Consider the following 25,434-nt stretch of genomic DNA (forward strand, 5'->3'; position numbering starts at 1 on the left):
ATTCACCTTAATAAGCTAGAGATCCCTCTCTGTCCGTGTCCAAACTAGCTCTACTGATATATCCTGTTTTCTCTAAAAGTAGTTACACTGGTTAAAAACCTTTAAATGTCATTCAGTGCATAACAGGCCTAGATCGACCGTCTTAAAAACTTTAAGAGGTACTCTTGTTTCATTCCAGTCACATCTAATTTCATCTTGGAGGTAATTTATTTTTGAAATGGTAAATCCTTTTGAAATATGTACTTGTTGTTATTGGTAGAGACTAATATGTGTGGTCCTAGATCATGCCATATATTAGAAGCTTAATGTCCAAACAACTTGTTAGTGCTAAAGGCTATTGTCAACTTTTGTTCTAAATTTGGTATCCACTAATTGCATCCATTTTACTGAACTTCAGATGGCTTCTCCAGAAATTGGATTCCAGCTGATTAGGCATCCATCTGTGTAGGTTACCTTAAAACAAAATTCATATGGGTTAATGGTTTCACTTATGAACTACTAAAATAAACTATAAGAAAAGTGAGATGACAAAAACATGCCTCACAACCACTGATTTAAAACAGAAATGAGTCATGTATTCTTTTTAGTAGATCAGTGCGTTGTCCAGGCCTGAAACAAATGCACTGAATAGATTTGTACAAAAGTGGGGGAATTGCACCACGTCAGCTGAAAAGCAGAGGAGCTAATACATTTCAGTCAGGTTCACTTTCCATTGTCTGTTGCATGAAGTACCAGTTACATTCACTCCTTCTTCTTCGCCGCCCCCACCGCCCTCCATTTGAAACAAAATTTGCAGGTGTGAACAACTTGAACAATTGGAATTTCGTATATCCCTAGAGCATGATTCAGTTGATCACCTTTTGAAGACATTTTGTGTGTGTTCTGGGAGTTTTTCTCTTTGCAATACTGATTCTAGTTTGATGTGAAGGAACGAGGCAAGATGTTGAGCCCACATTTGGGTTTCCTTGACAAGGCTTTTTTTTTTTTTTCCTTGAAAAATACCAAACCTGTTTTTCTGGAACCACCAAGTAATGTCAGTTTACTTGCAAATCCTAGATTGGTTCTTTTCATCTGCTTCATGTTTTGATTTTGTTTTTCCTTGTGTTTTTAAACACACAGACACCAACATGACTCATTTCTGTTTACATCTTCGCACTGACGTATGTCAGTAGAAATTTAAATAGCCTTATGAATAGCGACCATTGCTGCTGCACAAGCAGCTGGAGATATCACCCTTTTAACATATACATGCTCTCAACAAGAGACTGTACAAATACAACATGCAATTGTTTCTAACCCAGCTGTAAAAATGTTAATTTTAGATCTAAATTTGCATCCACAAAAATCCCTCAAATTACTTTTAACATAGTTTGCTTCCATAACACCTGTTCTTACTAATGAGTTTTTAATAATTTGTGGAAATTCAGAAGGACTATAACTAATGCTGTTTGGTGGGGGTGTGCGTGCGTGCGCGCCTAATTTTTCATCCTCATTTCATGATAGAGCAGTGAATACAAAAAAGTCCTCATTTAGCCTGGTTAGTATTTTTACTGAATATTTGTTGGCTTTTGGTTGTATGACTTTGCTACGTTAGGGCCATAGGAATTACTTTAGTAGACTGGATCATCAGTCCAGTCTCTAAGCTCCAACTGTTCCCTTTATCTGAGGCTTCAGAGAGACAAATCTCTCATTGTGCATCTATCTGTGCAATAATATCTCGCCATACCACCACTCTTCAGTCTAGGTTTCACGTACTAGCTCAGTCACAAGTTTCTGCAATTGTGCTCAGTGTATTGGTTTTGTATTCTTGTTCTACCTAGGCAAGAATTCTTATTGTCTGGGTTGTTTTTTTCCCAGGGGAAGAGGACAAACTTACGCAAAACTGGCTCTGACAGGATTGCTCATGGAATGAGAGTGAAATTCAACCCTCTAGCACTACTTTTAGATTCATCTTTGGAGGGAGAATTTGACCTTGTGCAGAGAATCATTTATGAGGTAAAAATATTATTAGAGAAGGAATTAACATTGAAGTTCACATTTTAAAAGGCGAAACTGACAGCTAGAGAGGTCAATGTTCTTTCATACTTAATGTTGATTTTGATAATGGGTCCTTGAGAGGTGGTGCTACTTGTAGGCCATTTCAGATGGCAACATATCGACAGTGTTGGTTATGGATGTTCAATATTAAGTCATCTTTAGGAATAATTTTGCTATGTTATCATCAATGTGTTGATCTCTTCTAGTGTATAATCTATAATGTACCAAATGACTTGATATTACATAAGTACAAATCACTTACATTTCAAAGTGGAAATATTCAGGAATCCTGACTTTCTGTCCCCAAAGGCTGCCATGCCATGTGTCTATAAAACTTAGCTCTGATCACTTCTGCAATGCTGCTTTTTAGCTAAATTGTCTGGACACTGCAAATATTCCCTGTAAATCATTTTCAGTGTTGAAGTGTTACAGTGAATTAAAGTGTACATGTGAGACTTTTGTGGGGGATATATTCATTTTGTGGCTGGTAATGGCCAGTGTTTTTCACAGAAGCCTCACGTTTTAAAAAAATCTTTCAAATCGGATGACAGCCTGCCCATTTTTCTGTATGGTGCTATCTGGTTAGTAATGCTGAAGACAAAACCATTTGCATGTGATTAACTTCTCATTCTGTACCATATAGGTTGAAGATCCCAGCCTGCCCAATGATGAAGGAATTACGGCACTTCACAATGCCGTGTGTGCTGGTCACACTGAGATTGTAAAGTTTCTAGTACAGTTTGGTGTGAATGTAAATGCTGCAGATAGTGATGGATGGTAAGGGATAGTCTTCAGTTTCCTATTATTGATATTAATGTGAAAACTGATTTCCAAAGAACTGCTCCAACTGGGCTGCCCCAGATTAATCTAAGTTTGATGTTCCAACTCGGAACCCTACTACTTGAACAGACAGACAGAAACTGGAAGTATTCCATTCACGAAGCTCTGAGGTCTGGCCAGGTGGGATTTCAACTGTTGCAGTACGAGATGGTAATGGAGAGAATGTGCTGATGTATTACAGAACTAAGTAATGATGGTTTTTCTTGCTGGAGAACCTGGTTGGTCAGAAGCAATTCCTGGTAAGGTATCAAGTAGGGAAATAGGGTGAAAATGTGTCTTATTGATGAAGCCCTGCAGTTGATGCTTCTGAATCGTGCTAGATCAGTTTTCCTCACCCAATTTTGGTGACCATCTTGAATACGACAGGAGGAGGAAGCAATGGGGCAGCTAGGTAGACAAAATCCTGATTAGGAAGAGGATGTGGCTCAAAAAGACGCTGGTTATAATGCTTCTGAGTTAGTCAGTAGTTGGTATTGGCCAATGTCCCCCACAGAAACTTCTAATAATCTAATAATGCTATGCTTTGTGTAGAAAACATGTTCCAGTTTCTTGTTTGAAAAGGAATATTTTCTAACAACTGTCAGGGAGGATCCGTGTGCTCTTTAAGTGAATGTTGAATGTTTCTTTAAAACTTTTAGCTAAAGCTACTTATTGTATGAGGAACAGTTTGTTTGGTAACTGTTCTGTACAAAAGTGAAAGCCTAATTCTTGCACTTACTGTCCTGTGCACAGGGTGGGCCTTGAAGGGTTTTGTCAATCTTCTACTCGAGTGACTGTTCAGGACGAAATCTTTCATGCATCAAACAATGAAGACTGCTTTATAGGGGAGAAGAATTTCTTACTAGTAAAGGCCCAATCATAGGCTGCTGGCTTTACTGTTGTTGTTCTTCTAATAATATCAAAAGTGCCTGGAATCCAGGAATAGTAAGTCCAAACACCCAAAGTAAAATAATTAAGAAAGACCAGAGGAATTTGTAGTTCGGTGAGTCAGGCTCTAGTGCTAGTTGTCTGTGTCCTTGAGGCATGTATTCAGTAGGATTAATGAGGTGGTTTGATTTTCCCTTAATGAACATTCTTGTGATTTTTGACAGAGCGGAAAAAGCATCATTACAAATTAGACTTTTCTATTGGGCAGCAGAACTGCTAGTGCCACCTGCAGGCAACTTGATGCCTTCTAAGAAATGCAGTTACTGTTGACTCTAGGAATTAATTTTTTCACATGTGGGGTACCACATCTAAGCTGTGTCTACACGTGCACGCTACTTCGAAGTAGCGGCACTAACTTCGAAATAGCACCCGTCACGGCTACACGTGTTGGGCGCTATTTCGATGTTAACATCAACGTTAGGCGGCGAGACGTCGAAGCCGCTAACCCCATGAGGGGATGGGAATAGCGCCCTACTTTGAAGTTGAACGTCAAAGTAGGGCACGTGTAGACGATCCGCGTCCCGCAACATCGAAATAGCGGGGTCCGCCATGGTGGCCATCAGCTGAGGGGTTGAGAGACGCTCTCTCCAGCCCCTGTGGGGCTCTATGGTCACCGTGTGCAGCAGCCCTTAGCCCAGGGCTTCTGGCTGCTGCTGCTGCAGCTGGGGATCCATGCTGCATGCACAGGGTCTGCAACCAGTTGTCGGCTCTGTGGATCTTGTGTTGTTTAGTGCAACTGTGTCTGGGAGGGGCCCTTTAAGGGAGCAGCTTGCTGTTGAGTCCGCCCTGTGACCCTGTCTGCAGCTGTTCCTGGCACCCTTATTTCGATGTGTGCTACTTTGGCGTGTAGACGTTCCCTTGCAGCGCCTATTTCGATGTGGTGCTGCGCAACGTCGATGTTGAACATCGACGTTGCCAGCCCTGGAGGACGTGTAGACGTTATTCATCGAAATAGCCTATTTCGATGTCACTACATCGAAATAAGCTATTCGATGTAGGCTTCACGTGTAGACATAGCTGTATTGTTGTATCATGCATAAAAGCTGTCTTGTCTACATTGCATCTGGGAGCAAGTCTCCCAGCCTGGCTCGTGTGCTAGAAAGATCTGTGATGATATTGCTTCGGTGCAGACTTATGCTCTAAAGCCCCCTTCCTTTCTGGGGTTCAGAGCTTAAGTTCCAGCCTTAACCACTACATCTATACAACTACTTAGCGTCTTCCAGCATGAGCCCAACTGGCAAAAGTCTTGCCTGCCTAGTGGGTGACCCTCTACTAGACACAGGGTAAACCTACCCAATAAGTACTACTGTCAGTAAAACACCTAAAAAGTTGTCTTGAATCTTAAGTCATTTTTCTCCCAATTTATAGGACCCCTTTACACTGTGCAGCATCTTGCAATAATGTCCAGGTGTGCAAATTCCTAGTGGAATCAGGTGCTGCTGTGTTTGCCATGACCTACAGTGACATGCAGACGGCTGCAGACAAATGTGAAGAAATGGAAGAAGGCTACACCCAGTGCTCTCAGTTTCTGTATGGTACGTGTTAAGAGTTCACTCCTGTAAAATATCCGCTGTTCCAGCAGGTTTTTAAACATGTTTGGGTTCAATTACTGAAACGAACAAAGTCTGAAATGAGCAGAGGATACCTTGATTTAATTGAAGAAACTGAGTTAGCTCACTGGGAAAAGTCCACCTGAATTCACTAATGTGTGGTGACTGAAGCAGGCACAGAATTCTCCTCTTTGGGTTGTAGTACTTGTTGAAAGGTTACTCTCCCTGCTGGCTTCCTTCTGGGGCCTTCCGTGAGCCCCTGCTCCCTAGCAGCTCTTGCCTGCCTTTGCTGACTTGTCTGCTCTGTCTCACTGGGATGCTTTCCTGGTTCCCTTCATGGACTTCCTTTGAATGGGTCCTTCTCTGATCCGTTACGGCACTCCTCCCCATGATCTCCTGCCCTCTTATTTGGCAAATGGGAGCACCCGTTCTGGCATAAGGGAGCTGGGTCTGCTAAATTCACTGGGGCCAGCCACCCAGTGACAGGTTCCTTTTGTGTAACTTGAGAGGTTTGTGCAATAGTTGGTGTCCTGCCCTACTGCAGTGCACCATCACACATCTGTCCCCCAGCTGTGCCTAAGAGGTACTTATACACAACATAAATGTTGTTGCTACAAATTCAAATCTCCCTCTGGGGTCTGGCTTACTGCATTTTTTTTAAAAGGCACCCAACGCTTCACCCTTGTATTCAGGCTCCCTGTATTCTTGTGTTAGGGCGTCTGGATAATCTTGCTCTTGAGGTCCTGCCCGAGCTCCTTCTATGCCAGGAGCTTTGCTGGCCCTTTGGATGTCCTGGCTCTTTCCAGTCAAACTGTCCTTTGGAGTGCTCTGGAGAAACCCACACCAGTGCTTTCTTTGTCCTGCTCTCTGAAATGTGTCTGGAGCTTAATTAGGCACTGGGGTAGTCACCTAACTTCCCAGGTCACAAGACATGATCTCTTTCATCAGATTCTTCACCAGTCCTACCTGAAGGAGCTTTGCTACCCAGAATTCCATCTTTTCAAGGGCCAATAGCCTCAATAGGCATATTGGTTATTCCTGTTCAAACACTGAAAGAAGCTTTCCATTAACAAAAGGATGGGTCTTTATTCCCCACACTGTGCTTTCTGTCTCTGGACACTAGAGGTGTTTTGACTGAAATTCTACATAACCTGAATTGTGTTTTTTTATTTTTTATTTTTTATTTTAAAAAAAGAGCATTCCCTACCTCCCTTTGACATTTGACTGACTGGAATCTGACTTTTCCTGAACTGCTCTTGTTCCAAAGGTGTACAGCATTTACATTAGATTTACGTTAGCATGTCTCTGTAGCTGTATGGAAGCAGGGAGGGAGGTGATAGTTTCAGGATTCCACAGCTTTCACTTGAGGTCTTTGACCAACCCAGAAGATGTTGGGTCAGCTAACATGTTAAGGCTGCTAACACTTCAGATTCTTTCATGTGGGGAGAGTGAGATATGCACGCCACATCAACCAGTACAATTCTGTAAAAGCTAGGGCTTGTCCTTTTAAGTAGAATAAGTAAGAGGAGGTCTGCATATACAGTATTTAGTTTGTCTACTCCAGTTAAAATTCTACTTTGGTTTCCAGTCTGGAAATGGAAGAATGCATAGAGGAGACATTCTGATGTCGCCAGCTAAAAAATTAACTATGCTAACTTATGAGGGTAATAACACACAGACCCTAAGAAACAGCTGTAATTACCTAAATCTAGATAAAAATAATGGTGCAAGTTTAGGAACTTGGGGGGGGGGGGGGGGGGAGAGAAAGATGTATGATAATACAAAGAAAACATGCAGTTACTTAAAGATCAAGCAGAGAGGGCCAGCCACATGCTTAGACAGAGGATAGAGCGTGAGTCTGAGAATCAGGTCACCCCTCTATTCTTAGTTCTGATATTAAGTGAAATTGCAGAAAATCACTTAATCTTTCAGTACCTTCCTTTTTCTTTCTCTCCCCAATGTGGATAATAGTTCTTACTTGAATACCATTTTCACTTTGCTACTGCTGAATAAAAACATAATTCTTCTTGTTGCAAATAGTTAATAATCACTCTTTTTAAAAATAGCCACTAGTAGTTCTGCAAATATTCACTTGATAAATGTTATTGTAGTGCCCTGGTTTCTTATGTTTACCTTTAGTATTAAAACACTCTCTCATTGTATTGTCTTTACAATATGTCCATTTCTTGGGCTTTTCCGTTCTACTTAGTCCGTGCTGCTTGTGCATAATGAAGTAGGATATTCTGTGTTTTAAAATTTCTGGAAGCTTTCTAATGCCTCTTGCTCCTTTAATAGCTTTTTGGGAATGCATGATTTGTTTGCTGATTTGTCTCGGTAGTTAATGTGATGACTCCTGACTTCCTTGTGCACATCCCTTGTTTAGCTGCCAGATATGGCCATGTGGGAACTGTTGTACCATGGCACTGAGATACAATTTAGTTTGAACAGCTTTGTTTTGTCTTCCGTGTTCCAGGAGTGCAGGAGAAAATGGGCATAATGAACAAAGGGATAATCTATGCACTCTGGGATTATGAAGCACAAAATGATGATGAGCTGCCCATGAAAGAGGGAGACTGCATGACAGTGTTACGCCGGGAAGATGAAGATGAAGTTGAGTGGTGGTGGGCCCGGCTAAACGACAAGGAAGGATATGTACCACGCAACCTGCTTGGGGTGAGTTGCTGTTGATGTTTAGCCTGCTAACCCTTGAAGTACAAACTGCATGTATGTACAAGCTATCACGTAACCAACATGGCAGCGTTGGCTTCTACAGTCATGTACAATCTTTTTTTTTTAAATCATATCAAATAATTTGCAACTAATGAACATGTGACTTTTTTTTACTCTTTTTAAGCTCTGCTGTGACCAGTGTCCGTTTTGTTGCTATAGGGAAAGCAGGTGTTAGTGTTTTTCTTTACTGATAGTGATACTCTCTCTGGAAAAAGGCATCTTTAAATACAGCCATTTTATAAGCTTAATGAGCAGCAAATTTGATACTTCGTTTAAGGATGTCATCTATTTTGGCTCCTGTGACAATGCCTAGGGCATGTCATCAGCCCTTCTACATCCCTCCAGGGACAACGGGGGGGTGGGGGGGCGTGTCTAGAATCTGGATACGCAAATTGCAGGACAGAGCATGTCGCAAAATTCTACATTCTAAAATAATTCCAGTATTGAAGAGTGTGGTCATGAAGTCAAAAAGCCACACCTGTAAGATTCTTCTTGTATTCCTTGTATTTTTCAGTTAGGCTACGTTTACACTAGAAGCATCTGTCTACAGAAGTTGCTGTCAGAAGAGATGTTCTAACAAAACTTCTGTCAATAGATCGCATCTACACATATATCCACTTTTATCTTTTGATCTGCTTTGTTGACAAAGGGCCCCCCAGAGTGTCTACGCAAGTTTTGTCAACAGAAACTTTTGACAAAATACATTTTTGTGTGTAGATACTCCGAGTTTTGTTGACACAACCCCTTTTTTCAACAAAACCATTCTAGTGTAGACATAGCATTAGTGTCCAGCTATATCATGAAACTTCTTGTGCTAGCGCAGAACTTAAAAAAGGCCAGTTCTCTACACAGTGAACTTTCAGTAGGGGACCTTGTAATTCATACCTTGTGACAACTTAAGCCTTGCCCATGCAATTTGTTTTAGTAAGAAATTGGCAAGTTTGAGATTAAGATGTCTGTCCTGGGATGGGATGTGATGTGTATATACACACACTTGCCTCCTGTGGATCAGAGACGCTGCCATTCAGTCTTGTAGGTTAACTCATTTCCCCACGTGTACGTTTTGAGCCTGGAAAAATACTTCATTTTCTACTGGAGCCGCAATTGTTAGATAAAGTGAAGCATATCGCTGAAATCCTGTTCTTTACCACACTGTTTAATGGGGAAAGAGGGAAGATCTCTTGACAACATTGTCTCGTCTTTCCCTTATTCCACGAATACTCAGATTCCCAGGGAATGGTAGCAGATAGATAATTGCATTTCTGTATTTAAAATGTTTCCCTGTCAGGCTTTTCATATGCGTCCAGTATCCCTTGCTGCAGAAGATAATCCTTCAGTGTTGGCGGAACTTCTTAACTGTTCTGAATTTCATCTGATTTGATTGGCTTATGCTTTAAAGAGCCTGTATTTCCTTCTTTGTGCATACAATCCATGCACACAAGATGGCTATGATGTCAAGTGATAGTTTCACAAATGGATGGGGGTGAAGACTGGATTTCTATGCCTTTTCAGAACAGGCCTGCTTGTAACACTTTAAATTCATCTTCTCATGATGTACCTTCTTTGCATGGCCTTGTATTTCATAGAAAAATCTCTTCTTGCTTCCAGTCCTTTCTCAAATAGCCTTAATATCTTGGAATCTGTAGGCTGTATTTGTGGCATACAATCAAAAAGAGAGAGGATCTTAAGTACGGAAAATTTTTTTTCTGATCCATCTACTCTTTGCTCGTACACTAATATTGAATAATCAGGCACCTGGAAAAGCGCTCTTGCCAAATGGTGTTTTAAAAAAACAGTTGGGGATTTAATTTCTTGGTGGTGGTGGTCCCTTCCTATCATCCCATTTAGTTTTTTAAAATGGGCTAAGGAGAGGAGGGTTTGATTTCTGTTACTAGTGAAACAGGTGAATGGGAGGAGACTTTTTTTTTTTTTTCTTCATCCATTCAAGGTTGTTGCAGTTTGTCTGGTGTGTGTTTCTGTGCTAATGTTAAATCCTTTAAAGCAATAAACCTTTGCAAGTTTGTTAGCTATTTTGAGTCTAACCACAGTGGCATTCCTGTCTCCTGCTCTGGAGAGACTAAAAGATCTAGCATTTAAACATGCTAGCCATTAAATTTTTAGTGCTGCATATTCAGTCTTCTTTTGATAAAATATTCATTAGTCAAGTGAGCCTTCCTTAACCTCTTGAAAAGGTTAGACACTGGATTTGCCTAGGGCGTTGGTTGAAACTCAGGCCCAGGTATTCAGCCAGAGAAAAATGTTCAGGAGTTTGACACATTCTCTCTCTCATTTGTAGCACTTCAAAGACTAGCAATATAGTTTGCCATCTTGTGCCAGCAATGCCCCTCTGCTATGTATATTAATAGGACAAACTGGACAATCACTTTGCCAAAGAATAAATGGACAAAAATCAGCCATTAGGAATCTGAATGCACAGAAACCAGTCAGTGAGCATTTCAATCTAGCAGGTTGGCACATCCAAAACTTAAGTCCTGCATTCTCTAAAACAAAGACTTCAACACCAGATTACAAAAGGAAACGTCTGAATTGGAGTCCATTCTCAAGTTGGATAATTTTCACCTTAGGCTCAAAGATATCAAGTACCTTACTCATTACAAGGACAGTTTCCCCACCGTGGATATTTGTAGTGATCGCAGGCAGCCCACTTAACTTAAAAGACACTCGCAGAAACTATTTCCCTGCAATGCCCTTTTGTCCTGTCTCGCTGACTCGTCAGATTTTGTTTTGTTTTTACTTCCCCATCTGTTATCGTTTATCAGGATTTTCCAGGTCTGAAGAAGTGGGTCTGTCCAACAGAGCTCATCACCCAGTAAACTAATGTCAGTCTTTAAAGTGCTACAGGACTGCTTTTATGTTTTGTGATACAGACTTTGAGATTATTCTGTCATTTGTATGATATCATAGCTGCTTTCCCCTTTAAAGTTAAGTGTTTTCAGTGAGGCTAGGATAAATGATCAATTGCCTCAATACTTTAATCTTGCAGATAGATCCTTGCCTCTCATGTTAGTGAAACTTACCATGCTATGTGAGAACTCTGCTGAATCCTATGTGAATGGGATGAGACTGGCAAAACAGTCTACAAGTTGTAATTTATAATACAGATGCTGACTAGGTCTATGCAAAATAAACTTTTTGTGGTGGTGTCAGACTGTTTAATGTACAGTCTGTTGGTAGATTTAATATCTGATTTTACACCTGAGCTGATGGTGAAAAAGGGCCAAGTGGATTTGAGAGTTCTGGTGGCTGTCTCTGGTTCTTCTCTTCAGATGCATTTACTCACTGTGAGGGAACTTCCTATATTCACACACTGAGACAGTTTTATTTATAATATTATGTGATTGAGATCTTCCACAATCCAAAACCTTAAACTATTTCAGGGCCTGGCAATTTAAAGGGGTCTTATTGACCAATATTCAGTGATCAAAGTAGGGAAAAATTCATACTCTCTCCTCACAGAACTAGACAATGGGTAGAGAGATCTATAACATAGGGGTAGATTTCTTCAGATTACTTGTTGCCCGTCAAAAACTGTTTGTGCACAGAGACTAATGAATGTGGATAGACCTTAGACTATGACCTCTTCTCTTGTTTATAAAATAGAATAGAAATACTGTCTGAAGTTCACGGCGCAGTAGCAATCACTCTAGGCTGTCATGCAATACGAAAAGCTTTGGAGATCTATCTCACTAGGGCTGGCTGTTTCTAATGGCTGATAATTTAGAATTGTTTTGCTTTTCAATTTATTGCTTTTTGACATTCATATGACTGTTACCATTGATACATCCTTGTAGTAGTTTTATGCTTGCCGGGAAAACTTAGAAATGTTTGCAATTGCTACTTTTTTGGTTTTAATTGCCTCTGGGAATTTTATCTACATACTATATAATTAGATCCTGGTGGTACTTTGTAATCATGATTTGAAATACTTGTCTATATTTAAGAATTTCTGTCCCTTTATGATTCTTTTTTTTTTCCCTTCCTCTCTTTCCCTCTCTCAGCTATACCCACGGATTAAACCAAGGCAAAGAAGCTTGGCATGAAATTTCACAGAATCCTCAATTTATGAAGTTCTAATCATGGGTAGTTCATCACGCCTATAAAAAATTCATTTTGTGTTAATCCGTGTCATGAGACTTATTAAAATAATGTAACTTGAACACAATGAAGAATGCGCTTAAAAACAAATGAAGGATTAATGGATTTGCAAATGGAGGAGGGCATTGATAAGCTGAAATGCTGCTGATAAGCAAACAGAACTGTGCTACATCTGGCTTAAGTAACCCTAACATTGAACTAGTGCCCACTTTGCTTTTTGGTCTTTCTCCAATGGCACAGATGTACGCAGGAACAGAATTCACGTTTTATTTCCTGCATGAAATGCAATGAACTTTTCAGTTGGTCAGTGAGGGAGTTCATGTTCCATACAACTGGCTTTCTCCAAATCTCTTTGGCTTTGTTCCTAGTGGAGGAAATTAGTCATCTGAGCTACCTACAGAACCTGAAAGCACATTTCTATAAGCAGAGTATTTGTTACAGTAGTATGAAGATAAGTGTGTAACAGTGAAGGACGTTTTGACCAGTTCATTGAGCAATAACTATAAAATGCTGTAGCATCTTAGGAATTTCATGTATTCAAAATACTTTGTGCTATATCAGAGGTAATGTAGTTTTAGAATTTCTTGTTTTTACAAAAAAAAAACTTGTATTTATTTTGTTTTGTAACTGAAAATTAAGCTTAAACTTTCTGTAGCCTTTAAAACTCACAAACTTTGTTATAATCGTATGTTTTTATTTTTTGTTAATTGTGATATGATTAAAATGGCGTCTCCTCTAAGTTTTAATGCTTTGGTGTTCTAGTGTCAAACTCTATCCCTGACATCATCCATGTGAGCACACGACTGAGAAACCTCAGCCTGCTATGCAGATACATAACACAATGTTGTAATATCCTGGCATATGTCAGTATTCACCTATTACATTATCAGCATGGAAAACATTCTTTGACTTACAATTTTTATGTAAAAAACTGTGCATGTGATATGCAAACTATCCATTTATTAGCTCAAGCTTATCAGTGAAGGTTATAAGTGACAAGCTCTGTTTAATTTCATGGAGCTATGCTGTACAATATTTTTAAAGGGAAATCTTTACAGGAGAACTACTTCTAACTAGCCTTCTCTACCAGGGTAATCTTATAGGAGATACTATTGTACTAGTCATAACTGTTAACGACATCAGTAAAACTTGAAAATCCTTGTAGGAAAGGAGTCTCAGGGCATAAACTGAATGTATAATTACAGTCTACAACTACCAAGTTCTTAGGTCACAGTGCAGTATGATCCTTCTGCAGTTAAGGGTTTGGGAATTGTTCTGACAAGGCTCTGTGAATGTGTGATATCTCAGTGAGCTCAGTTTACTGCAAAGATCTGTCAGACTGATACAAGCATGTGGAATTGAGTAGCTCAGGGGATTGGCAGGGGGTAAAAGTGTTTGTCATCCATAGGACCAGGAAGGGATGGCAGTGAGAGAGTAAGTAACCATTTAGTTTGTGTGGTGTTCATGTGCATTCCAGCTGGGTGTCAGCTGGACAATTTATTTTTCCCCTAGCAGCTATCCATGGTGTCGGCCTGGGCACCTCTCTGGAGTTGTGCTTCCATGGTGCCCAACATAGGGCCCTGCCCTCCTCTGTCCCCTTTAGGTCCAGCTAACCATTACTGGCAGATTAGAAAGGGGTGGGGGCCACTAAATCGATCAAAAAGACACACCAACATATGGGGGCTTTCAGTGGAAAAGTCACATGCAGCAATGGAGCAATCGCTCCACTGCCCTACAGTTCCTCAGCTAGTTTAGATGACAGTAAATGCTACTTGGTGATGATGCTGAAATCTGTTCATGTTCATAATCTCATGCTTTTTTAAAAGGGGGACATGCCCTGGATATTTGTTCATTTCCATGTGTTCAGTGTGCAAGGTAGTAGTTTTCTGGCCTTACAGGTGCCTTTCCTATATTTCAGTTATCAGCACTGTTTTCTACAGCAGCCTTCAAAGAACATGTAACGTGATGACCGGACAAACACACACAGCATATATGGAAAATGTGTTGCAGCCAAGCACAGCTTTATCCACCCAACTGACCCCATTACAAAGAAACACCTACTACCTGGGCCAGGCCTAACTGTCTTTATTTAAAACAGTATTTGAAGTGAAGGCAAGAATCGAAATATTTTGTTATTCTTTACATTCCTTTTGTAAAGTTTAAGCAATTTTATTTTATTTTTTTTTAAGTTCATAACCAGTGATAGTCCCTACCATGCATGGCAGCAGTTGTCTTGATGTCTTTGGTTGCTGACACAGATCTTGCTAGTAGCTATACTTGCAAGATTGCAATGTCAGCTTACTCATTGTATTGCTTATTTTAAAGGCCATATTGCCCATACTTAAGAGAACATTGTTCTAATTTCAAAAGACACTATGTTTAAGAGGTGATAAACTGAAGGGCAATGAGCCTCTACTGCACCTTGTCCATTCAGCTCATTTATTTAAATGAGGGCCACCCCTCCCTAGCAGTTTAAAAAAAAAAACTGGCAATGAATTTACAATTTTAAAATACATTTCCTTCTAATTTACAGTGAAACTGTTCCTCAGAACAGTGATATTTAATTGCACTTTAAGTAGCTCCTTGATTAATTGTTAAACAGATCACTTAAGCAAAGTTGTCAAAAGTAGCACTAAAGAATTATACAAAATTAGAACTTTCATGCTGAGATTATAAAGGTAATCAAAACTATCCTGTCAGTGTGCATCTATAAGACTGCAAGCTTTCATATTCATATTTCAGATACTTAAATATTTTACCTATACCCTCCTACACATTGTTTTAAGCATCCATTCATAGACACACGGATCAGGCTGATGTTGGGGATACAGTTGTGTCCCTATGTTCTTGCAAGTTGTATGAAAATTTTTGCATTATCTTGATTCCAGGGGCCATCTTCAGGTTGAGGTCAGTTATTGCTTCAAATGCAAGTAAAACACAACCACTAGTGGAGAGAAGGAAGAACATGAGTTAAGGACTGTCCTCACCTGCCATACAACGTGAAGCATATTGAAAATTTAGGAAGATGACTTATTACATCAAGTTTAATAGTAAGAGAGAGCCGTGCTAGTCTATATACTATCAAAACAAAAAAGCAGTCAAGTAGCACGTTAAAAAGACTAACAAAACAATTATTAGGTGAGCTTTCGTGGACCAGACCCACATCAGACCAGACCAGACCAGACCCAATATATAAGGCACAGAGAACCAAAAACAGTAATCAAGGAGGACAAATCAGGAAAAAAAAATGATCAAGGTGAGCAAACCAGAGAGTAAAGGGTGGGGGTCAAGAATTAGATTAAGCCAAGTATGCAAACGAGCCCCTATAGTGACTCAAACCATGTGTTAATGTGCTGAATTTGTATTGGGCACATTAACACATGGCTTGAACCCGGATGGGAATTTTCTGAGTCCACTATAGGGGCTCGTTTGCATACTTGGCTTAATCTAATTCTTGACCTCCCCCACCCCTCCCTTCTACTCTGATTTACTCACCTTGATCATTTTTTTTCTGATTTGTCCTCCTTGATTACCGTTTTTGGTTCTCTGTACCCCTTAAATATTGAGTCTGTTCTGGTATGGCTATGGTCTGAAGAAGTGGGTCTGGTCCACGAAAGCTCACCTAATAAATTATTTTGTTCATCTTTTTCAAGTGCTACTTGACTGCTTTTTTTGTTTTTATCAAGTTTGTGAGATGATGGGATCTAGACAAGAACCTATCTAGTGCAAAGGAGGACAAATCTGTCTGTTCTTACAGAAGACATTGTGAGAGAATATTTCCTGAATGCCTGACCGTTGTAGACTTGGTTTAGGTTACAAATACATACAAAATGTAGAAGATTATCTGCATCCTTATGTGCTGAAGTATATGAAAACATTCTCGTAACATTAAGATCTGAATTAACTTTTTCATAATAACCAACTTCAGCAATTCTCTAGTAGTCGTGTAACTGGATTATGCCAACACCAGAATCCTACTCCAAGTATAATTCAAATTACTTGGAGCAACATTCTCTTATTTCAGACATTGTGGATTTGATCCCTGCAGGGATGATGTTAATTCATCTTAACTAGACTTGTGAAGCACAATAAACCCATGTGTGCACTCTCCTTCAGAGGTAAAGTGGCCTGACTTGACAGTTGTTGAATCCCTTTTTGAAGAATAGAAGTAGTAAAAGGATAAAATTAAAGTTCTCCTTTATTCCCTGCCCCTATATGGGAAGATGGGATGTACAGCCATTGATGGGAAAGACTAAAATGGGAGAGCTAGTAGTAGTAGCATCCTTCAGTCGATGTAGACTATGGAACGCGCCCTTCGTAGTTCCGTTTGGCATCCTCATTTGCAGCATCGGCTGTGACTGTGAAGACCCACACAAGAGTGACAGTCCTTGCTGCATCTGTTGCATATGTAATGGGTGTCTAGCAGGTCCTTGCTGTGCTTTCTGTGGGCTCGCTTCTCCTTTGCTAGCTGTCTGATCTTCAACTCGCCCTTCTGAAGGCCCTTGTATAGTTCCTTCCATGATATTCCAAAGATGCGCCTGAGGCAGCGCAAGTGGAAGGCATTCAGCCTCTTTTCCTGGCAGGCATACAGGGTCCAAGTCTCACTGCTGTAAAGGAGGGTGCTGAGGATGCAGGCTCTGTAGACTTGCATTTTGGTGTGAGTGTACAGCTGCTTGTTCCACACTCTCTTGCTGAGTCTGGACAGAGTTGTGGCTGCTTTACTGATCCTCCTATTTAGCTCAGCCTCCAAGGACAGGGGGTCAGTGATGGTGGACCCGAGGTAAACTAACTCGTGGACAACCTCTAACGTATAGCTGTCAATGCTGATTGATGGAGAATCAGCAATGTCCTGAGCAAGTACATTTGTCTTCTTTAGGCTGATGGAGAGCCCAAAGTCCTTGCATGCTTTGGAGAACTGATCCAGCAGCTTCTGAAGCTGGTCTTCTGTGTGTGACACGACAGCAGTGTCATCTGCGAACAGCATATCTCTGATGAGGACTTCCTGCACCTTAGATTTAGCTTTCAGCCTTGCAAGATTAAACAGTTTCCTGTCAGATCTTGTGTGCAAAAAGATGCCCTCTGTGGAAGATCCAAAGGCGTGTTTAAGGAGGAGTGTGAAGAAGATCCCGAACAATGTTGGAGCAAGGACACATCCTTGTTTGACGCCGCTCCTGATGCTGAAAGCATCCGATAATGTGCCATCGTATTGGACGGTTCCTCTCATGTCTTTGTGGAAAGACTGGATCATCTTGAGTAACCATGGCGGACAACCTATCTTGTGGAGCAGTTTTGAACAGTCCATCCCTGCTGACCAAGTTGAAGGCCTTGGTTAGGTCGATGAAGGCAATATAGAGTGGCTTCTTCTGCTCCCTGCATTTCTCCTGCAGCTGCCTCAGAGAGAAGACCATGTTGACAGTAGATCGCTACGGGCAGAATCCGCACTGTGATTCAGGATACACCCTCTCAGCAATCTTCTGGAGTCTCCTGAGGATGATGTGAGCAAACAGTTTTTACCAGTGATGCTTAGGAGGGAGATTCCACAGTAATTGTTGCAGTCGCTTCTGTCTCCTTTGTTTTTATACAATGTTATGATGTTAGCGTTGCGCATGTCCTGTGGAACCTCTCCCTCTCTCCAGCACAGACACAGTAGCTCATGTAGGGGTTCCAGGAGAGTGTCCGTGGCACACTTGATTACCTCTGGGGGTATACCATCCTGGCCCGGGGCCTTTCCTACTGCAGTGTTGTCAATGGCTTTCTTCAGTTCATCCACAGTTGGTTCCTGGTCCAGTTCGTCGGCATCGAGGGCTGAGTCGACCACAATGTTCTCACGTGAGTACAGTTCGGAGTAGTGCTCGACCCAGCGCTCCATCTGTTTTGGCTTTGTCAGTGATGACTTCACCAGATTTGGATTTCAGAGGTGCCATCTTGTTCTGGGTGGGTCCTAATGCCTTCTTGATGCTCTTGTACATTCCCCTGAGGTTAACAAAGTCAGCACTGGTCTGGATGCTGCTGCATAGCTTGAGCCAGTAGTTGTTGGCACAGCGCCTGGCCATCTGCTGTGCTGTTTTTCTGGCTGGTCTGAGCGCCTGCAGGGTATTCTGGCTCGGCGAATGTTTGTACTCCAGGAGCGCAGCGTGCTTTTTTCGATGGCTGGAATCATCTCATCGGAGTTAGCTTCGAACCAGTCATTTGTGTTTCTAGCTCTTCTTCCAAGCACTGACAAGGCCGTGTTGTACGTTGTATTCCTCAGATGCTGCCATCTGGTGGTCACATCAGCACCCCCAGGGTTGCTGCGCAGATTCTCCTCGAGGGTCGCTCTGAACTTTTCAGCTCTCTCTGAGTTAGCCGTCTTTATGGCATCGATGCGGGGCTCTCCAGTTGGTTTAGAGTGGTGCAGCTTCTTGGGAATCACCCTGAGTTTGGAGCAAACTAATGAGTGATCTGTATCACAGTCAGCACTCTGATAGCTGCATGTCAGAAGGACGTTTTTGAGGTTATGTCTAGCGATGACCACGTCTAGTGGATGCCAGTGTTCTGAGCGTGGGTGTCTCCATGACACACTGTGCTGTGGCTTGGTTTGGAAAAATGTGTTTGTGATGCACAGATTGTGGTACGTGCAAAGTTCAAGAAGACTCTGACCATTTTCATTCATTTTTCCCACACCAAAGTGGCCTAAGCAGGAAGGCCACGAGTCACGATCAGCTCCAACTCTCACACTGAAGTCACCCAGAATGTACAGTTGTTTGCGAGCAGGTGTTTGCACTATGGCAGCACTAAGCACGTCATAAAACTTGTCTTCTACTTCCGGTGCAGCATACAGGGTTGGGGCATAAGTGCTGATCAGGCGGACAGGACTGGCATGAGTTTGAAGTATGACCTGAAGGAGTCTCTGATCCACCCATGACTAATTCCACCATTTGTAGAAGGGTGTTTCTGATGGTAAAGCCAACACCATGATCCCTGGGTTCTTCTCGGGGTTTACCCTGCCAGAAAAAGGTGTAGTCCTTTTCCTTTAGAGATCCCGAATCTGCGAGATGTGTCTCTTGCAGAGCAGCTATGTCAACTTGGAGCCTCTTCAGTTCCTCATCGATGACAGCGGTCTTTTGGGTGTCGCTGGTGTCCTGAAAATCTTCAGTCAGACCTGTCAGCGTGGTCTGCACATTCCAGCAAGCAAGCTTAAAACTTTGATGGTTTCCTTTTCTTGTTGATTTTCTTATTGGTTTGCCTGGTGCTCCAATTTCAGGTTACTTGTCAGGTTTGGGAACCTTAAGCCTCATGCACCCCGTGAGGCAGGTGACCTGTGGCGGGACAGTACCCTACTGGCTGGGGGCTACCCAGCTTGAGTGACTGTCCAGTGAGATGCGACGATCCCTCCCACCGTTGGAGGCAACCCCTGGCACTCGTTCTCTATGCCAATCGAGCAGGAGCTTATAACCAGTATCTGTTACCTCCCATGTTGGTTCAACACTGTTAGCGATGCTGGAGTATCTCTCCAGGTGCGAACTTGGGCGATTATTGGGACCCTGGGCTACCCAGATGCCAGTGTCCCCCTCTCGGCTTTACTGCTATAGTCCAAAGGAGAGGATAACCTCTATGTCTGGTACCAGCTCAGCTGCAGGAGTTGCCGGGTCAATGCCAGAAGTTGGCACAGAACTGCCTTAGGACTCCCCTCCGGATTTTCTGTCAGGGTTTACTCCCTTAGCCTTGCTCCTTTCCAGGATAATCCACAAGGCAGTGGGGTAAAAATGGGAGAGCTAGGTAAGCTGGAATTGACATTAACCCCAGTAGAATATAAGGTTATCTAACTAGAATGCAGGTGCTCTGGGTGCAGCCACACACTGTAGCTTGAAGTGATTTCCATTATATGCAGAGTTTACACACTGGTTCACTGGCTCTCAGCATCCCTGACTGCAAGGTTAATATGAGGAAGCAGACAGTGATTTGCCTTCTTAAATCACAAGAACAGAGAACTGTAGCCACAGAAAACACCAGTATCTTACTTGTGCTTAAATTCCCATCACAGTGTGAAACTGGAAAACAGAGTGCACCAGCCATCCCTACTGCATAGAATCTAGTAGTACCAGGGTAAACTGCTTTTAGAACTGAATCACAATTTTCTCCAGCAAGCCACAGTTCTGTTGATCTTAAGCAGACATTAACTTACAGCATTCAGGTTCAGCTCCACTGTCCCACTCTTCTCAACATCCAGTTTCTTAAATATTTCTGTGGTGGAGGGGAGGGAGAGAGAGAAATAAGGTGTGTATGAAGAAAGCAGCAAAAACCAGAATCTGATTTATCCCTTTTGTCTTTGATTATGAATATTTTGTTTCAGATTTAAAAAGGGGGAAATTTAGGGTTTATGAAAAACAATTTATAAAACCAAACCAAGAGGAATTGCATCAAAGCTGCTTCCTCTTTTAAAAACAGTCCACTATTAGCAAAAACAGCAGCTTTGTACTAGTGCATCAAAACTAGTGGCTGTTTAAGCTGAGCGACATTAAAAAAAACTAAGCAACATTTAGACAGTAATGTTGAGTTGTCTGAATAACTTTTATGGTCCATTGTATATTTAGAACAGTGATAAGTTCAGCAAAAGTAATTTTTTAAACCTGTCACTGTGTGAAATGCTTTCTATTTTTGTCATGTTAATACTGGAGGTGCCCCGCTACCACTTCAGGCACATGATGCCAATACTAATCACTACAGGCATTCAGAAAACCTGCGCTCAGCTACCACTTCACCCTGGGGGCACCTAAAGGCCCACATTGGCTAAATGGAAAGCTCCGATTTGTGCCTCACTGGCACAGGTGAGCACGTGCAAAACCAGGTAAGTCCTGACACTACTGAACAACTGGGTACCTAATTCAGGCCACAAGAATTCACAAGCTAGGCATTCTCATGCCTAGGTTGCCTGCAGTCCTTGACTCTAAGCACACTCATGTTAGCATCTAAGAACCACATCTACTAGACTGAGCCCTGCACAAAACACAGTGGAGGTAGTACCCCTCCTCTCCCTGCCCTGCTCCCAAAATTAAGTTTAAAGCATTCATCCAAGAGTTGTGAGAGAAGAATTTAAATCTTCAGGCTGGCTGGTTCATTGCTGGGACAAACCCTTACCAGGTGCAACCACTAACTAAAGAGTCACTCGTACTCTGTCCCAATGACTATTCATAATAAGCAGAACAATTTCAACAGATGAACGTGATAGATCCTGCTCAGCATGCCAGCTTCTGTAAGTCCTATTTTTAAGGCATTAATTCTCCCTCTTCACCATCTGCGAAGACTGGGCACTTAACTTGGGGTTGTAAATTCCACTAGAAAGGGGGAAGGCTAGATGTTAAATGTTTTAATGCTCAAATCCCCCTTATGAATTTAGCTTTTGAATGTGGGCAAAAAGAGACGCAAACAAAATGGTCTAAGCCCAATCCTGTAGTCTGACCCACCCACACTCACTTGCATCCTCAGCCAAAATTCAGCGGGCTTTCTGCACAGATCAGAGCGTAAAAACTTGTTCCTTTACTACTTACTCTGGTGCAAAGCAGAGAGCCTTGCATTAAAATAAGCTGGATCTTAAACAGTGAGGCAACAGGCTGCTCACAATGGAAAGCTTTACTAAGAATATACTCACTGAACAAAGTTTCCAGCCGAATCAAGCACCTGACAAAATTATCAAAGTCAATGATAAGCTGCTCATCTGCAAAACGAGCCACAATGACTTGGTGCAGCTGGCAAGTCAGCTTAAACCCTGTAGAGCAAGATGAAAGGCGAAAACATTTGGTCAGCTAACAATGTAGCCAGATGGTGGTGAACTAACAGAAACAATGTGACTGGTTTGGTTTGAAGATGACAAATGTTCGCACTATCGGAGCAAAGGTAGGAAATTTTCATATCTATATTGGTCACATTTGTGTCTTTCAGTTTTTTTAAACTATTGAGCTGGGTCATTTGTGATGGGTCACATCTTTAACATTATCTGTGGGTATGTCTAAGTTGTTTGGTAATAGTGCAGCGTGCTGAACCACTCCATGGGCTCAGGAGGGCTAGCAGAGTTCATTTGTAGAGGGAGCGACTCATCTAGGGAGACGTCAGAGAAAACTGGTGGTGAGGTGTAACTGTACTGTAGCGAGTTTGTGGGCAGGCTTATCCAAAAACCACTCAGAGTATGAGGGGTACAGAAGTGCTGCCTGTTGGTTCCACCAAAGAAGCCAAACTATATCAGGTCTTACCCACACACAAACAAAAGCCAGTGGGGATGATCGGAGTTGTTCCGGCAGTGTGCTGTGGGGATCGTTGTCAAGACCTGTGGCTTTGCAGAACTGCAGCCCTGTGAAGCTTTCCAGCAGTTTAGATTGGTGTCCAAACTCTGACACTTGAACCAGCCACAGTATGTATTTAAACATCGTTGAAGCTGGGTTATAGGATAACTTTGCGCTGATGCTCGTTTCTAGCATGCAGCGTAGTATGGAGAACTTGCGTGGATATTGTGCTTTTATGAGGAGCTTTGTCTGGGCAGTGGTTCTTCTATGGGATTTTCTTACTGGGAGCCTACATTCGTAGTGGACTCATGAATTTATTTTACTTCCCTTGTAGTCACTGTGCAGCAGTACTAAGAATCAAGTATACAAAGCACTGGCCTGTGTCTCAGGAGATCTGGTTTCTATTCCCAGTTCTGCCCGTGAGCTGCTAGGTGACCTAGAGCAAATTTTTCCCTTGATGTGCCCCAGTTTCCCCCTCCATAAAATGGGGATGATGATACTGCTCGTGCATATTGAGATCTACTGCTGAGAAGTGCTACAGAAGAGCAGAGTATATTTATTGAATGGTGATTCAGAGGAAGTGCTTGCACTGATTCCTTGTCTCTTCCCCCAGGCAACCTGACCAACTCTATCGCTAAAGGATGCTGGTGTGTGGATCCCAGCTGTTAATAGTGCATTCATCACCCTATTGTGTCAAGTCCTAAGTGAGAGTAACCCCCAACAGGAAGCCACTTCTCTGAGCTGGTTTTAATGTGCCTGCTCAGCTGCATATAACTAGATACCATGGCTAGCCAATGAGGACAGAATCCATGACCTTTTAGCACCAGTAGCCCAAGACTCCTTTAACAAGACATAAAAAGCCATTCATCCCTGTGGCCAGCCACAACAGGGAGATATGATTGTATGTGCTAAATACAGCATAACCATGTCAGTGATCTTTACACTGGCTTAGATCACTGAAATAGTTCCCCTGTATCTTTTACCAGTGCCTACTGACTTTGATTCTTGGTCTAAATGAGGGACTTGAAATGTCCTAACTCTATATGTGGGCAGATAAATGTTGGGAATACAGCAAGTGAGGAACAGAAGTACCTGCTGCTTCTAATGCTCGCCGCATCTCGTAGGAGTTCATGGTACCAGAGCGATCAACATCTATTTCCCTATAGATTTTCTGTAAAACAAAAGCCACTGTTGGAGCTCATTGGTCATGCAGGGCTGGTTATTGTGGCTTCAGCTGGAAGTCAGATAAGTGCCTGTGGAAAGCAATGTCTGTTTTTCATGAAGAAAGGGAGCAACCTTTACTAGCACCTATAATGGATTTTGGATTGATTTTAATTAGGGTCAGTCACACAGCTCCTCAAGGGGTCTTGTCTTCACATACAGCACTACAGTCGCTCAGCCCCTCACAAGAGACATGCAGCATCTTACAGGAGGAGGATCGCTGCCCTTGTACTGCCCCAGGCTGCTCTAGTCCCAGTGAGCCGCCTCCTGTAAGATGCTGCGTATCTCTTGAGTGGCTCCAGCTCCTACTGATTAAGTGGGAATGAAGGCAGTTCAGAGCCTCAAGTAACTGGACAGGGAAGCGGGTTTTAGTGGCGAACACAACCTTTTAGTTTAACAGCAGGCAGTCCTGAGATACCTGAGAAACTAAAATATATTAGGTCATGAGCTTCTGTGGGTTAAACCCACTTCCTCATATGGGTTGGGGTGCAAACAACAGAATCCACTCCAATCCATCTCTTACCCATAAAAGCTCATGACCTGATGAATTTGCTAGTTTCTAAAATGTCACAGAACTGCTGGCTGTTTTTGAAGTTACAGACTAATAGGGCTGCCCCTTGGAGATTTTTAATACTGTGTACTCAGAAGTGCCCCTAGAGATAGTGCCCATAATATACATATGGAGTTATACCCCACAGCCATATATTATAGGGAACAGATCCAGTCTACATCCATATGAATAGTACACTGTGTGCTCCCTTACACTGAGGTTATATCTTACTTGATATTTCTGGATCTTTCCCCAAAGTATGTGGAACTCCTTCAGTCCCAGTTTACCGCTTCCATCAGACTGCAGGATGAGTTAAGGCAATGTCTTCAGACAGCAGGAAGGAAAAGGTTTTCCCTCTCCTACATTTGGTTTGCTTTAGTATAAACTCAACCTCATTTTCTGACACCCATTTTAGAGAAGGCTTACTAGCTCACCCTGGAGGATACAGGAACCCTTTTGTTTCTTTGGGCAGTGTTTGAAGTTCTGAATCAGTGAGGCTGGATGAATTTAAGTTGAACCTCTGAATACTTTTCCAAGCCTTTTCAGTTCTTCCCATGGACAATCGCTAGCTAGTCAGCCTGTGTACAGGGGATGCCATTCTGTTCCACATGCAGGACTCACCTATTGATGGGAATCTGGGTCATAACAGGTTTGGATTTCTAAGCAAACACAACCAAAAGTAAGAGCTGCTGTTTACAGAATTTTTAGTGCTTCAGAAACCCCTTAACAAAAGCACTCCAACATCACAGTCTTACCCTGACAGCAGCAGTGGAATTCTGGGCTCAACCACATTTCACAACAAACAAGCAGTGACAAGTGGGAGAGTCAAGAGCAGCCCTCTACCCCTCCTCAGATACCTGGGGGGGAGGCACATTCAAGGAGCAGAACATGGGTTCTCTCCCTCTGACACAGTTGTACCACCCCCTGGCCTTTCTTCAGAGTTGTCTCCTGGTGTGTCTAAAGCCCACCATCGGACAGGGCTGGGGACAGTACAGCTACAGCTGTGTCCAAGCAGGTGCCAGCCTGGAGTGCTGGCTCAAGGGAGCGGTTGCGCTTCAGTTCCTTCCTCTGCTCCTGGGAACCACTAGAGGGAAAGCAGCAGAAAGGAACAGCCCTAGACCCCACTTCCCTTGAGCCAGGAGCTCTTACTCCGCCTCTGGCTCTACCTCCCACGTGTGAAGAGGCAGCTATCGTTACTAGAGATTTC

General features: G+C 42.3%; 2 protein-coding genes across 4 annotated transcripts in view; one reads left to right on the forward strand and one right to left on the reverse strand.

Moving 5' to 3' along the window:
• TP53BP2 (tumor protein p53 binding protein 2) overlaps positions 1-12,962 on the forward strand; it is a 62,558-nt gene extending 49,596 nt beyond the window's left edge. For all 3 annotated transcript variants that reach the window (XM_074989903.1, XM_074989906.1, XM_074989904.1), the window contains 5 exons: positions 1,858-1,995; positions 2,681-2,814; positions 5,173-5,339; positions 7,828-8,027; positions 12,104-12,962. In XM_074989903.1, coding sequence (XP_074846004.1) covers positions 1,858-1,995; positions 2,681-2,814; positions 5,173-5,339; positions 7,828-8,027; positions 12,104-12,145 — 681 coding nt within the window. In that variant the 3' untranslated portion in view covers positions 12,146-12,962. The remainder of the gene's footprint in view (positions 1-1,857; positions 1,996-2,680; positions 2,815-5,172; positions 5,340-7,827; positions 8,028-12,103) is intronic.
• Positions 12,963-14,269: 1,307 nt separating this feature from the next.
• CAPN2 (calpain 2) overlaps positions 14,270-25,434 on the reverse strand; it is a 53,371-nt gene continuing 42,206 nt past the window's right edge. The window contains exons 17-21 of the mRNA XM_074989907.1: positions 24,459-24,527; positions 23,549-23,627; positions 21,829-21,945; positions 20,365-20,423; positions 14,270-15,144 (exon numbers count right to left, since the gene is read on the reverse strand). Of these exons, the coding sequence (XP_074846008.1) occupies positions 15,121-15,144; positions 20,365-20,423; positions 21,829-21,945; positions 23,549-23,627; positions 24,459-24,527 (348 nt within the window). The 3' untranslated portion in view covers positions 14,270-15,120. The remainder of the gene's footprint in view (positions 15,145-20,364; positions 20,424-21,828; positions 21,946-23,548; positions 23,628-24,458; positions 24,528-25,434) is intronic.

This window comes from Carettochelys insculpta, chromosome 3 (assembly GCF_033958435.1).
Source record: "Carettochelys insculpta isolate YL-2023 chromosome 3, ASM3395843v1, whole genome shotgun sequence".
Taxonomy (NCBI): domain Eukaryota; kingdom Metazoa; phylum Chordata; order Testudines; family Carettochelyidae; genus Carettochelys; species Carettochelys insculpta.